Genomic DNA, 15,615 nt, shown 5'->3' on the forward strand with positions numbered 1-15,615 from the left:
ATTCCTTGAAGTTGTACAACCCTACTCCCAGAACAGTCAAAGTGCTGCTTCTGGACACATCAGTGTACCACACACACGCCAGCCCCGTCCCTGAGTTAGAGGTGTGAAAGGTTCTGCAGAGTTCCTTGGGGGGAGGAGGAGAGGTGCTGCCATTTCCCGGTGGGCGAGAAAACCCGAAGCGCTCACCTAACGGAACACACAGAGGGTCATGATTCAGGGTGAGATGGGATTGAGGACAGCAATGGGAAAAAAAAAGAAGAAGAAATTCCTCCCAAAACAAACGGGGGTGAGTTGGAAAAGACACAAAATTGACCGACATAGAAAATCATCCTGAACGTCCAAATGAAAAAGCAATTTTGGATTTCCACTTGAAAAGATTTGAGGTAAGTGGTATCCATCTCTCTAGCCGCCCCGCCCCGCCCCCAATGTGGCCCAAACTGAAATAATTCTGAAGTTGAAACATCCTAAGGAACAGTCATTTTATAGATTTAGAAATCCCTAGAAAGAGAGGTCCTTGTTTGTTGGTGAATTTTTTTTTTTTCTTTTCGCCCTGACTAATTTCTTGGTGATTGTGTTCCACTGTAAACGCAAAAGGCCTGCTGTTACTAGTTTAAAAATGGAAAACGGGTAAGAAGAACAAAAGATGGGTTAGGTAAATATTGCAAAGTGGGCACGGCACAGAGGCACACGGCTGCTCCTCGCAAGCTGCGCGGCACCGGAAGGTTTCTACGCCCGGCACTGTTAGGTGGGCTACGCGGATGCGGTGACCGGGCTGCTCTGGGGGCCTCGGCGCTCGCCCACGTGTGCCAAGGAGAGGAGGGCCCCTGTCCTCCGGATGGCCTTCCTATTTGGAGGCGAGAGCTGCCACAGAGGAGCGGTGGCCATTGTCCGCAGGAGGCCCGGCCCCTCCGCAGCCGCCTGCGCCCGAGGCTCGGAAGGCGCGCACGCGGTGGACCACGCTTCCAGCCTACGCTCGGAGGAGGCACGGCTCCAAGTCTCCAGGATACAGACCTGAGCGGGTGGGGGCCCACCTACTCGAGGAAAGGACCCTGGAACAGGGGCTGATCCTGGCTCGACTGCCCCAGAGTGTGCCTTAGAAATGAGTCTGCCTGCTTCCCGTCTGCGCGCCACTATTCCTCGCGGTGAGGAGGGGAAGATCTCCTTTGTTTGCTCTTTTCTGTAACAGGGCAACGGAAACGCGGGGCTCCCCCGAAAGTTCCCTGCCCCGGGGCCTCGGCTTCCCCGAGGAGGGCAATCGCCCAGCAGGAGGCTCTCCCCTTCCTGGCTCCTTCCTTCCAGCCCTTCTCTGGCCGGCGCAGGAAAAGGATTGCGAGAATACGGAAAAAGCCAAGAGGGGCCTACCTACACTTTCTCTAGAGCACACTGATCAGACTCGATTGGCACGGAAAATATTGCCCACACTAAAGAAGCAAGAAGGTGAAATGGGACAATGTTTAGAAAAAACCGACTCTTTGATAATTCCTATACCTAAAACAAAAGCACGAAAAACAATGATGATGTTCCTATTGCTCCAAACCACGCATGTTTTCCCGTTTTAGTGTTGGAGGTGTGGATCCGGTTAGTTCAATACTCAAAAGAAGCCAAAAGGTGGTGGGTGTTTCTCTGAGTCCACGTGAATGGGACTGAGGAGGACAAAGTCTGTATGGCAGCCCCGTATTCCTCTTACCGTCAAAACAAAAAAAGAAAAACAAAACCTAATAATTGCAAGTGCCCTGAGCAGAATATATGGAAGATTAAGCAAGTTCTCTGAACAGAGACGTTTAAAAAAATACAGCACTAAATAAGCAATATGACTGCAAGAATGGACTCACCCAGCTCTCTGCGAGTATGCTGAGAGGGTAATGAACACCGAAGAAAGTCAAGGACTGGATCTAGCAGTTCAAAACCTACTCCAATGTTTTTGGTACACCCCAGAAATGGTTTCTAAAAATCATCAGTTCTGCTGAGAGCTAAATGTGAAGGAATACTGGAAAGCCAGAATGTGGGCTGACGAGAATTTTTTTTAAATCTGTGAAATGGAAAAAGTACTATTTTCAATGGTAAAAGAAAAATCAGGTATTTGTTCAGATTCTTTGCAGCCATTCCAAGCAAGAATATTTAAAAATTTCTCTCTCCTTATAAAACTTTTAAGCACTTAAAACGCACACTTAAAACCCACAAACAATTTTTCAGATCTCTGGGGATAAAAGGTCTCAACTGTGAAAGACCCTTTCTGGGTTTGTACCAAACATTAAATCTTGATTTCAGATGGAAAAAGAAAGTCATTTTGAAAATAACATTAATAACAACAATAATAATTGTTTTCTTAAAAAAAAACAAAACAAACTTGCTCACATATATAAATGTCTTCATGGAAAACTCTCTCAATGAATCTGAAGAAAATTCTCAGAGTTGTCCTGCTAAGACCTGGTTTTATGTGACAGATACGGTAAGAAGACCAAAAATGAATCTTGAAAGGAACATAACCTTATAAAGGCCTAGAGTTTAGGCAGGTTAGAAAGTAATTTTGCTACATTTATTTATGCTCGTTCAGTCCCCCAAGCCTTTCCCACAATGTTATTTGATAAAAACTGCAGGAATATCACACAAATTTATAAACTCAAGATGTGCAAATCGCAAGGTTCTTTAAAAGTTCGTCTTAAAAAGAAAAACACTGGACAAAAGTGAGTATTCTTTTTTTTTTTTTTTCCCCCATCCCTTCCCTCTCAGTTCCTCTGCCAGCTCTGCATATGCTTTTTAAATCCTTTCTGAGACATCAAAGTGAAGAGTGCCTCCTGTCAGGCTGTACTTGGTGGTCATTCATTGTCACATACAAGTTCATAATTCACATTCATCCCTTGAAAACACTTTGAAACTTTCAGCATCTTGCTCCTTGAGAAACTCTGCAGAGCTGAAATGTAGTTACAGTGTTAAAAAAAAAAAAAAAAAGAAAGCAACTTAGTTTTTTTGTTTTTTTTTTTTCTTTTCTGTTTTTCTTCTCAAAGAATTTAAAGTGAGATACAGTACTTGTTGAATGAGAGACCAAGATGCTTGGTAATAAAGTGTGAACGGCATTTTAAGTACTTAAAGATAGTAATATATATGCTTATCTTCAAAATCTTATTTCCTCACGTCACACTGGAATCTGAAAAAAGTGGCACCCGAGTTGTCCATTGTCATGAACTATAAACAGTACTAGAGTTAAAAGACAAAAGATTTGCAAACCCAAAGCAAAGAGCTTCTGCAGCTCTTTTGAAGGGCAGTTTGTGTCTTATCTCTTGGGAGCGAAGTCAATGCAATTAACCTGATTGGTTTTCCTAACACTGCACAGAGACTGGAGGGGGTGTTCCCTTTCCCCCACCCCTGCTGCCCAGCACGCCCCCAACCAGTGCGGAGAGATGCCAGCAGGGGCCGCCTGCCCACCACGACGCCCTGGAGACATCGCTACTGCGCTAGTAAAGCAGAAACGAAATCCCATGGGTGGCAGTTGCTCTTTAAAAAAATATCAGTGCAGTCAGGCCCCATAGGGGGAAATATATCTATATATTTATCTCTATGATTAAAAGTTGCTTTTATTGTAAAATAAGTTGGGGGGGGGGGAAATGTTCCTTTACACGGTTAGCTTTCCATCTGCTGTCTGGTACCTCTCTCGGAGGCCCCGATGCCGACTCTGCACGGGGGAACCTCCTGAGGACATTCCCCCAGACCTCCAATCTGGTGCTGAGAGCAAGAGAGAGGGAGGCGGAGAGAAAGACACCCTCACGGAAGTGTCACCCAGGCACACGCACACCCCCCTGACACAGCTCCCTTCCCGTAGACCATCCCTCTGAAGCCGGTGCCCCCGTGGGTGCATCCACGATGCCAGAAAAGGCGGGTACCATGGGGCCACCTTCATCTCAACCAGGATGCCCACCACCTGCCTGGAGCCTGGGCTGGACCTACCCTGGCACCCCACCTGCCGAGAGACACGCCTGGAAAAAGCATATGCACCGATCGCCTGCCCAACACCCGCTGTAACTCTAATGACAAGGTTATAACAGAACCCTAAAGTAAGAGGATAACATGTAAATACTGAGTTATTTAACCTACAGTACATCTGTAATCTGGATACAAATGATAAAGGAGGGCCAGCTTTCCCTTCCCCACGCGGCTTCTACTTGCCTACGTTAGAGCGGCCTTCGATGCAAATCTTAACCTCCTGAGAAATGAGAGAAGGCTTGGGAAGAGTCAAAGGTGGCTCGTCTTCCGACTTCTCCAGTTTGCGGGTCTCAGGCGCTGACCACCTCCTCTTCCTCGTGGCCGTGGGCTTGCTGGGTTCTATTTTGGTGAGCAAGGGCGCGGCTGGCAATCCTATTTTTTCGGGAAACTTCAGTTCGCCGTTCTCAGAGAGCATCTGGGTGCTTCCCTGACTGATGCCGTTTTCCTGCTCGACATACCTGTGTCTACTGCCCGCGAGGCCGTCGGCCTTTGAGTGCTTCAGCAGGACACTGGCCGGATCCACGGGCTGGCCCTTTTTAACAGAGCCGTTCTTCAGGTTCTTGAGGGTGAGCGAGATACAGACGTCCCCGACGGAGAGTTTGGAACACGGCAAATCAAAGAGCTGGCTGGTCCTCTCTGGGCAACAGGATGACCAGCCCTGTCCAAACACAAAAAAAGGATACTCTACCAAAACTTCCACGCTGACCTGTGGGAACAGGGAGAGGGAGAAGAGAAAGAAGGAAAAGATGAAGATGTTTCATCCTTGTTTTATTGCATATACACATGTACACAAACATACTTTATTCGCACATAAGCTGATGGGAAGAAAAGACAGACTCAGTTCCCCAAACTGCCTCTACCAACACATGTAAATAAGCCTCTTAATTTTCTGCTGTACCTGTGTTTACCGTATAGCGAAGCCAAAGTTAAATTCAGTATTCAAAATATAGTTTTACTGTGTATCTGCTCTGTAGCTGGTCTCTGTTAAAACAAGTCAATGGACCCCCCCCTCTAAGGATGACAGAACACCAACTTAGTGTTCAGGCGCTGAGCGCTGCATGTGACTCACGCCCAAAGTATGTTCCTGTGCTTTATTAATCACTGGACAGATGCTATCCTCACCGATGGCAGCGTTGAACAGGCATCAGAGTTAAGACTGTATTTTAGCTTCATGAGGCAGGCACTTACGTGTTCATCACTGTGTCCCTGGCCCCGAAAAGAGTACCTGGCACGTAGTTGAAAATAAGTATTTGTTGGACAAATGAATGCATATTCTAGGAATTTAGGAGAAGGAGAACCAATGAGAGCTGGAGAAAACAGGGAGGGCTTCCCCAGGACCTGAAACTGGGCAACACTTCAGGGGTTTGAGGGTGCAGTGAATACAAAACAGTTCACGGGCTTGGCCCAGCCACATGGTCAGGCCCAGGCACTCCAGTCAGTCTCTCTTTTGTCTGAAAGACAAATATTGAAAGCAGGGGAAGCCCAGCATGCTTTCAGTAGCTGTTGTTTTTTCTAGGCTGCTTATGTGCCTGCAGGCTTCCCAGGTGGCGCTAGTGAGAAAGAAACTGCCTGCCAATGCAGGAACTGCAGGAGACGCAGGTTCAATCCCTGGGTCAGGAAGATCCCCTGGAGGAGGGCATCGCAACCCACTCCAGTATTCTTGCCTGGAAAATCCCATGGACAGAGGAGCCTAGCAGTCTACAGTCCATAGCATCTCAAAGAGTCAGACACGACTGGAGCATGCACACGTGTGCCATGTATTACCATAAATTTAGATACATTGAAATGACTGAAAGGATACTCAAGTCCATATAAAAGGGCACGGTATTTGCATATAACCTACACACATTGTCTGCATACATTAACTCATCTACATTACTCATAATGTAAATGCTATGTAAATTGTTGCCTAGGAACTACTCAAGTTTTGCTTTTTGGAACTTTCTAGAATTTTTTTTCTCCATAAATATTTTCAATCTGTGATTGGTTGACTCCACAGGTGTGGAACCCACAGATATAGAAAGATGGCTGTATTGACTAAATACAATAATATTGAAAATGTTGTTGAATTTCATGCACAGGCACACATCCAGAAACACATAAATAATTAAAATATCTCACTTTAAAAGTAGTATAATTTCATGTAATTTACATGGATTATGGCTTTTCTACTTAACCTATTTTTTTTGATAACTGTGATTAATCCTGTTTTAGATGCACTTCTTGAATGATATATTTTATTTGCTCCATAGAAGACCTAAGTGTTTTTAGAAAAAACAACTAGAATGAATTTATATGAAAGCCTATGACTACAGTATGTGTGTGGGCATGGTGGTGGTTTAATCGCTAAGTTGTGACCGACTCTTGCGACCCCATGGACTGTAGCCTGCCCAGCTCCTCTGTCCATGGGATTCTCCATGCAAGAATACTGGAGCGGGATGCCATTTCCTTCTCCAGTGTGTGGGCACGAGCCCATATAAATGTTCATATTATCTGGGGAAAATTTCATTGTTATGGACTATCTGAATAACGAAAAGAGAATTTAAAAATTTTTGAGTTCCTACTATCTGTTAAACATTTAGGTACACACTTCACAAAAAGTATTTCGTTTGACACTCACATAAACTAGTGAGAAAAATGCTGTTGTTCCGATTTTACAACTAAGGATCTCTAAGTGTCAAAGAGATTGAATCAGTGACCTAATGTCATGACTATACGCTGATGGAGTTGGGATTTAATCCAAGTCTGTGGCCCCCAAACCCGTTTTCTTTTTTCCTATGTTATGATCTCTGCCCCTGTGAACAAAGATATTATAGTATCACCAGAAGAGATGAACTTAACATTTACACTACCCCAAAAGTGGTGAATGTTACTTGGAATAAATAGAATCCAATGACCCGAGGTTATGGATTTGTTCCATGAGACAAAAAATTGTGAAATAGCATCAGCCTTACATCTGCTAAGCGAATCAAGTATCTCCCTATATATGAGGCTGATATTCAATTACAGAGCTATGTTCACATCATGCAGACGTATACAAACATACCTACAAGTTACAGGATCAGATGGGGATACCCACTGAGTTCCAACTGGGAGGACCAACCTGGAGCTAGCTCCATGAATCCTGTCCCAAACCGCTTAAAGCCATTATCATCATACACAGAGCAGAGGAAACAAATCCTACTTCAAGTGGGGACTGTTGGCTGCATTTCCTAGGTGAGCCCTGCTCCTGGGTAGAGCTGTGCTGACAGTCAGCCCAACAACTACCAACCAAGGGGTTCTTGCTGTGTCAGCCATATTACACACATCCCTCGGAGCAGCCCGTGTTCACATTCTGAAAATAACTTCTGTGTACAAATCTACCCGAAGACTTTTACATGTTGCCATGTGTGACAGACTCATTAAGAAGATGGCTGCAAAGCCTTTGTGACAAGAAACGTTACTGATGACTCCATAAGGAATGATATAGATGTACCTGCTCCCCCGTTACATACACCATATTTGGGGGCATTTTAAAAGCCCTTCATCATTCTATCATCTCAAAACTCCAAAAGCAGGTCTTAGAATGAAATTCTGTGAGGTGCCTGATAGCTTGAACAGCCTACCTAATAATGCACGAAAGAAAAGTGATGAGGAGAGAGGAGAATATTTGAGAGGTATGCTGAAAAGGGCGATGATAATGGGTTATTTTAACCTAGAGAGCTTTGGGGAAATCTTCTCTGTCATTTCAAAGGCTTGCCTTTGGTCCCTTCCTCCTAAAAGCTCACTTTGTCTTCTCTCTAGAGAGCTCTGCCATCTCAGGAAAAGATGCCACCCCTTCAGCTGGGTCCATACAAATTAGGAGCAAAAGATTCAGGTCATCTGATTGTGGTAAGCAGTTGACTGCATGGCTCAGGCCCCATGTTATCTTTCTCCTAATTATTTATCCTTGCTAATATTTATCCTCATGAATATTCTTCCCTTCCTCATGCTGTAGCCTGAATTATCTAGATAATGCACTTTTTTGGGGGGGGGTCTGGATATATGTGAACTAAAGTAAGGTTTTGCCCTTCCTCAGGTGAAGGTTAAACTCTCATTTACACATATCTCAAATAAACGCATTGAAGTAGTCATAACAAAAGTATTTTCATTTTGTAATTAGGTTTGTCAGAAGGTCATAAACATTCTCAAAGGTTAACTGATAATTAACAATTAATGAAGAAATCATACTGACAGATTTTTCAGTGAGAATGTATATGGCTGGGTCTGCTGCTTGAAATTCCCTTACAGAGGAGCATTATCTGCCTCAAAACATGCTGTCAAGGCCAACGGGTACGACTGTGGATATGAAATGGACATGGTGGGATTCTGGGACATGATGTCGCTTTAAAACAGAAATAAGTCTGAATTCCTTGAACTTGAGGCCCGTGTGGGGCTCCCTCTGGTGCTGAGAAATATTATTAAGTGCTTCACACTCCAGATTTTGCAGTTTGAATCAAGTTCAAAATGTAACATTGAGACTGTGAGACTTACTGTTTAAGACCTAGTTCCTGCCTTCAATGAGGAGCCAGAACACACATGCAAAACCAGTCATTTCACCAGGGCCTGTTTGGATACTGGCAACCATGTTACCTGGCGATGTCCACCTGGCTATATACTGGCAACTCTAACTGAACATGTCCCAAACAGACCCCTGATACGCCCCTCCTGGGTTCCTCCTGGCACCTCCAAGAGCCGTGTCCTCACACTTCCAGCGTTCAGGTCAACAGCCTGGGCATCATACTTTCCTGGGCTCCTCCTCCCAGACCGCATGCATCCAAATCACAAGCAAGTCCAAGGGGTTCTCTCTTCCAAATACAGCTAGGATGAGCCTATTTCTCACTGCCTCCACGGTCACAGTCCTGGCCAAGCCAGCTTCTCACTGGGAGAAAAAGACCTGTGAACAAGCCCGGCGTGGTCTGCATCCCACCCCTTCAATCCTGAACCGCAGTAACGCTGGTCTTCTCATTGGTCTTTCACTCCAAAAGACGCTTGTGCCTCTGGGTCTGTGCGCCTGCTATTCCCTCCACTTGAAAGCCTTTTTGCTCTGTGTCCTGTTGCCTCCTGTTCCCCTTCTCAGAGAGAGTGTCACCAAACACCCTGTTGAACTATTCTGCATCCTTCTTTTCCCCATCCTCTTTAGTCTGATTTTTCCCCACAGCACGTGTTATCTTTTGATGTGTCATTTTCTTTACTTCCATATTTCTTCATTTCACCTCGGCCCATGAACTCCCAAGAGACGGTATGTTCTGGGTGGGGGTTGCTGTGCTGAGATCCCGCCTGGTTTGCTCACTGATTTATCCCCAGGGTGCAGGACACCTCCTGGCTTGTAATGGGTGCTCAGGACAAATCTGAAAGACTGGTTCTGTGTTTGCCCTCCACGAGTGAAAACACCGCAACGTACCACTGGCCAACAGCGGCCAGTGTTTAGATGCTACAGAGAGACTGCCTGGGCCCACGACTGCCAGCCGGGACTCCACTGGACGCACGCTCCTGGCCCAGAGAGGAGCTGCACCTTCCCTGGGTCTTGCTCAGCTCTTCACAGGCGCCGTTCCAGGCCAAGCCACAGCTGTCTCACCCCACGGTCCCCTGTCAGACGCAGCGCTCACCCTGATCTCACTGAGTCATACTTCAGTTACTTTCTCCCCAAGTGTGAGGTTCCTTTCTGCGCTTTCAGCTGCGCTAATAACCACGATTTCGTTTTATGACCTTGTCGAGGTTCAAATGGGCTCCGATTAAACCCCAACGAAAATATATTCAAGAGGGCAGGACCATACAAGACCAAAACCTGTTATATAACTCCTGGCAGCTCGACACAGCCAGTTTCTCTTTTTTCATCACATAAATGCATCCTTTTCCAAACACTTGAAGCAAACTGGAGGATGAAATGGGAGCATGAATAGCCTTTGTTCTGGTGTCAGCTTGAGGCCCCCTCTGCCTTTCATCCCTGGATGCCTTGTATCCAGCACCTCTCTTTTTCAGGGGTGGTCACCTTCCAGCCTCCTGTGCCCTTTCCCGCCCTCCTCCCGTAGCTGCAGGCACACCCACCGCTCCCCATGGCTCCAAAGAGGAAGCTGCCCCCACCTCTCCAGCCCCGCTAAACCAGCTCCTCTAAAACGATCGCCTCCAACTTCTATTCAAGATGAAGAAACCAAGACAGGGAGGTGCCATCCTCACTTTGGGCTGATAATTATTTAGTGTCGCCTCCTGATCTGGCGACTGACCACCTTTTATGATCATTCTTAGCTCTTGTTTAAGTTCAGTAAAATACCTCTAGCTACTCAAAGACCGCCATATCTAAACCGTGCATGCATATACACACATCTATGCTGTTTGGCTGTATTTTTCAACAGTAGATTGGTGCTCTGTCTAGACACACACATATGTACGTATCACCGAGAGCAGGATATAAAGAAAACAAAACGTCTGTTGTTTAAATTTGTCTCCCTTTTCCTTCATGAGAATCCCTGTTTTCACAAATGTGAAGGGCTTCTGTTTTACAAAGCATTTTTTTCTCGAGCCTATCACAAATATACACATTTTGCCTGCATCCAGGAGTGAGGACATGACTCAGAAGTGGGTGTCAGTGAGGACCTCTCACTTTTGGTGACATGCTTACGCTGGGAATCCCTAACTTTGTCTGCAAGTGAAGTTCTGGGTCCTGTTTCACCCATAGGCAAAAGTCTGTCTGCTGTCCTCGAAGGCTAGTTTGCATGACCACATTCTCCATGTCAAAAAAAAAAAAAAAAAATTGAAAACACTGGAGCAAAGACAGAGGGGCTGATGGAGGCCCAATTTACTTCAATGTTGAAAAATCATTAATAAAAACAGTCACACCTCTTCAGTCAAGTGTAAGAGCGTCTGTGAGTGTTCTATTTAAACACTTCATCACGTTCACGCTAAGCCTGACTCAGTCTTTGGTGGAAGCTGTTTCATTAAACCCACATCCCAGCACAGAGATGCCTCCAAACACAAGCCCCACATGACAGATGAGCTGAGTTCTTCTCGCAATGTCACTTGGCTCCCAGAGACCCAATTGGCAGGTGCCAGGGCAGCTCTGGGGCACACGGGTCTGTCCCACTTGCCTTCCCTCCCTACCAGGGTCTGAAAATGCATGCCTTAAAGAACAAATGTGCACTATTCAGTGCTATAAGGAAATGAGCTTTCAAAACCACAGAACAACATGAAGGCACTGTAAATTTATGTTCCTGAGTGACAGAAGTCTGAAAGGCGACACACTATAGGAGTCCAACTGCATGACGTTCTAGAAAAGGGAGAATTACAGAGATGGAAACAGATCAGTGATTGCCAGGGTTGGGGGTGGGGTGGGGAGTACCCATAGGCAAAGCATGAAGGATCTTTAGGGTGGGGAAACTATCTTCTAAGATGCTGGAAGGCTGGATATGTGATATTACACATTTCTCAAAACCTACAGCATGTAGAGCACAGAGTAAACCCTAATATAAAGTATGGACTTTAGTTAATAATAATGCATCAACAACAACAAAAAATAATGCATCAACATTAGCTCATCAACTACAAGTCACACATGTACCATTAAAATGCAAGATTTTAATAACGGGAAACTCTAGGTGTCTGGGAACTCGGTACTTTCTGCTAAAACTACTTTCAACAATAAAGTCTACTTAAAAAAAAAGCTATAAGCTACAATGGTCCCAGATAATCTGCTTCAATAACACATGTAAGATCCCCAAGCTGGGGGCACTTATATCACACACATGCTAAAGCAGAGCATTTTTCTTCTTTTGGGGGGAGTGGGAGGGAACACAGACAAACAAAAATGTGTTTGATATTGCTTCTCTGCTGGAGCCTTTCTGGCATTAGAGCTGGGAGGTTTATCACCAATCACTGGACCCCAGGGCCGTAATGAGCTTTGCATCGAGGGCAGCCACTACCCATTTTCTGCTTCATCAGGGTTCACATCCACCAAGCCCCATGTGTAAAATGTTTGGCAAGTTGGTCTGCCTTGGCTGCTTAGGGACTATACAGGCATCTGTGCTGCCTGCAGGAGGGCTCTGGCTATTTTTAGGCACCAGCTAAGCCATTAAATGCATAATGCAGACACTGATGGCTCAGAGAACACAGCAGTCAAACGACAAAATAGTGCAATGGAAGAAAAGCCAACAGTAGATGTACAGTGAGCATGTCATTGTAACATGCTGTATGGGTGTGTGCGTGCACGCACACACACACGAGTTGGGAGAAGAGAATGACATGGAATATTAAGCAGCCACCGAGGAGGTAAAAGGAAGCAGGCAGCTCCTGACTCTGGGGGAGCAACAGACAGCCCTAATGAGAGACAGAGCCCAGCACTAACGGAAAAAAAGCAGCCTCATCACAGATAAATTGTACTGACAAAATGTTGTGTACTCTTCAGAAAAGTCAAGCCTGGGGAGCATGAGACGGAGGGCTGCAGAGGCTGCTCAAAGATGGAAGCCAGGGCTCCCCCAGTGGGGCCGTCCCAGGCCGGGGGTTCCTCAGTGGGCATGGTGCCCAGATCCTTTCTGCAAAGGAGAGGTGCGTGAGCCCATTTCTGCATTGGTCACTGATGTGCAGGGCTCAACCATCAGATGACCCCTCCAGTCCAGCTCACACTCAGGAAAACCAGACAGTGTTGCATGCACACAGGCCAGCGTGAGGTCATGGTACTTCCTTCACAGAAACACGATGGCAAGGGATGCTCCTGGACCTCTCCTGGGAATATGCTGCAAGAACACAGGCAGAGTGAAATGGCAGAGACTCACCAGAAAAGTTCAGCCTTCCTTCCAGACTTTTCTAAACTGTCCCTCCTTCCAAAAGCTCTTGTAAGAGCATGAAGCCTTTTACTCATTCACTTTTCAGGACCTAACCTTTCTCTTCTTAGGGTCAAAGTCCCACCCAAGCAGAAGCAAGGAAGGGAAACTAACACTGCTGAGGACCTCCTATCCACTACTGACTGAACTGGTTCTTTTGAGCGAATTTCCTTTCTTCCCTGGTGGCTCAGCTGGTAAAGAATCCGCCTGCAATGCAGGAGACCCAGGTTCAATCCCTGGGTTGAGAAGATCCCCTGGAGAAGGAAATGGCAACCCACTCCAGTATGCTTGCCTGGAGAATTCCATGGACAGAGGAGCCTGGCGGGCTAGTGTCCATGGGGTTGCAAAGAGTAACACCACTGAGCGGCTAACACTCTGGCTTCACTTCACTTTCATTCTTACATCACTTTCATTCTTCACGCTACAACATGAGCCGGATGGAAGGCACATGTGTCATTTGCACCATCAAGCATGTGTGCACTAGTCTGTTTGTGATTTGCACCAAGTCCCAAAGCTCCGGGGGTGGAGGACAGATTCAGCCTCGGGTCTTTTCGGCTCCAGGTCTTGCATTTTCTGACCACTTAACCTGCTTCCCACCCAAGCAGACGATGCTCTGTCCTCCAGTTGAATCACACAGGCTCCCATGTGGATGTTATTATCATCTCAGGATCCCTTCTGGGCTCACCATAGATTCTGGAGACCATGGGTGGCTACTGAGAGGCTTCACGTGGTGCACACGGGCTGACAGACAGTGCCTGAGATCCTTCAATTCTCCTGGAGGAGAACCAGCCTGGGGGAACTGGGATGCAAGGATACTTTGCCTGGGCCAAGAAATACTGCTCTTGGAAGGACAAAACCACAGAGATGGGGATGGATATGCGAAAGCATTCTTCTGCTACACTGCCTCGCAGGGAGCTTCAGATCCACCACCTTGGAGGTCTCTCTTCACAATAATAATTAGGAATTCGGCTCTTGAAAATAATCCCTCAGTGAAAATTCCCTTGTTTCTATAGAGGGTGGCTTTCCTTCTCCCTGGATCTACATGCTGATTATTAGCATAAAGTCAGGTAACTTTCCCTGTATATATCCCTCTCCCCCCTTTTTTTTTGTTTAGTGGATGCTAGTAAATTTTACAAGGGCTGTTCTGCACGGCAGGAAAGCAAAGGAATACAAAAACAAAGAGGATGCTGAAGATATGATCTTGTGTAAGGAATCATTTGCCCATTTTAGTGATGAGAAAAACCCTAGCTCAGAGAGAAGTGAGACCATTTTTGTTCTGCCATTGTCCAGACCCCAAGCTCGGGGCTTCTCCCACCAGCCACACCGCATCCACTGGGGATGCCTGTGGTAGGTCATGAAGTCAAGTGTCCCTGTGGTCCTGCCTCCATGCAGGATTTACGCCTGGGGTCACAGAGCCATCCGTCCTTTAGAAAACCACCCCCTTCCTCCCACAACTTCCCCAATCAAATCTGTGATTTGGCTAATTAAATGAAAACGCTCTGCACATCTCTCAACCTTCCTAATGGGTGCAAGTGTTAAGAGATTTCTAATCAGTTGAGAAGACCGAGACTGGATCTCCAGGCCTGGGGAGAAAACCCCTCAGAGAGCCCCCTGAGGAGGAAGGGAAGCCCTCAGCCGTTAGAGTGTAAATTAAATCTGGACCTTCCTTGCCGCCCCTCTCCCCTTCTCGCTTTCTCTGATTCTCGGCTGACTCTGCCCCCATCACTTGTGGCAAACACAGCTGGTGGAGTATTTTAGCTGGGATGATGTCAGCCTGTTTCTGATAGGCTTCTGGGTGAAGTGACACATCACTGGCGTGCTGGGCCCTGCACTTGTGTTTCTGCAGCTTGGAGCCCCAACCACCCTTTTGAGTCCTTCCCAGCAGGCGGCCGGGCCACACAGGGGCGGCCTCACAGGCCTGCAAACAGGCCCCGACAAACCCGCTACCTTCTAATTTGCACCTTGGCCGTCAGCAAAGAGACCGGTGGCCTGGCGACGGGAAGGAAATGAGACTTCACACTCGGAAGCCAATTTCTCGATCGTTGATCGTTTAAGCATTCGCTCTGCGGAGGATCGGGCGGGAGGTGCATGCAGAGATGCTACCTCTCAGCACTGCCGGTCAATCTGGAACTTAGAGGTCTATGAGGCTCTGGTCTATGGGGGCTCCTACGGCCTTGGAGATGAGCCCGCAGCTCAGAGCGCTTCTTTACTGAAAGCTGAAAAGAGGTGCTGGGCGGGAGATAGTTGCATTTCAAAATAACCCCTCTTCCTCTGCTTACCTCTGTTCACAGTAGTGCTTTAAGGATTAAAAGGATCATTAAAAAAAAAAAACCACACATTTACTTTTCCTTCTTGTTTATTTCCCAGGCTTCACTTGGGGTCTGTTAAAAGACAACTTTGCTAGTAAATCAGCTCATTCTTTTTTCAGTGAGGATCCACCCACTCCTAATCCACGTAGGATGCAGAGAGGGAGCAGAAACTTAGACATGGGTAGGGAGTTCTACATAATGATGCCCTTTTCCAAATATCCTGATTTTTGCAATTTTTTTTTTTTTTTTTTTTGCATCAGAACCCTGAGAAATTTTCTTGGGCCTCACCAAAGTTTACAGCGACATCTCACCATTAAAAAGAAAAGTCTTCAGGGCTAAAAGCTCCTGGCAACGCAGGCCCTCTGATATTGTGCAAGATCCCACATCCGGACATTCACAAGCAGTCCTGGAAAACGCTTTGGAAAATCAGACTCCCCCACCTCACTTGATCTTTTTAAAAATATTCTAAAAACAATTCAAACCATTAACTAGTTTGT

The 15,615-nt window shown here is 46.3% G+C and overlaps 1 protein-coding gene across 14 annotated transcripts in view; it reads right to left on the bottom strand.

Moving 5' to 3' along the window:
* Positions 1–2,525: 2,525 nt before the first annotated feature.
* The window catches only part of ATXN1 (ataxin 1), a 415,565-nt gene continuing 402,475 nt past the window's right edge, over positions 2,526–15,615 (bottom strand). For 13 of the 14 annotated variants that reach the window (XM_055570690.1, XM_055570680.1, XM_055570687.1 and 10 more), the window contains 2 exons: positions 4,162–4,684; positions 2,526–2,911 (listed from right to left, as the gene is read on the bottom strand). In XM_055570690.1, coding sequence (XP_055426665.1) covers positions 2,817–2,911; positions 4,162–4,684 — 618 coding nt within the window. In that variant the 3' untranslated portion in view covers positions 2,526–2,816. Of the gene's footprint in view, positions 2,912–4,153; positions 4,685–15,615 lie in introns of those variants that run through there. The other variant, XM_055570691.1, reaches the window with a different exon arrangement.

This window comes from Bubalus kerabau, chromosome 3 (genome assembly GCF_029407905.1).
Source record: "Bubalus kerabau isolate K-KA32 ecotype Philippines breed swamp buffalo chromosome 3, PCC_UOA_SB_1v2, whole genome shotgun sequence".
Lineage (NCBI taxonomy): Eukaryota > Metazoa > Chordata > Mammalia > Artiodactyla > Bovidae > Bubalus > Bubalus kerabau.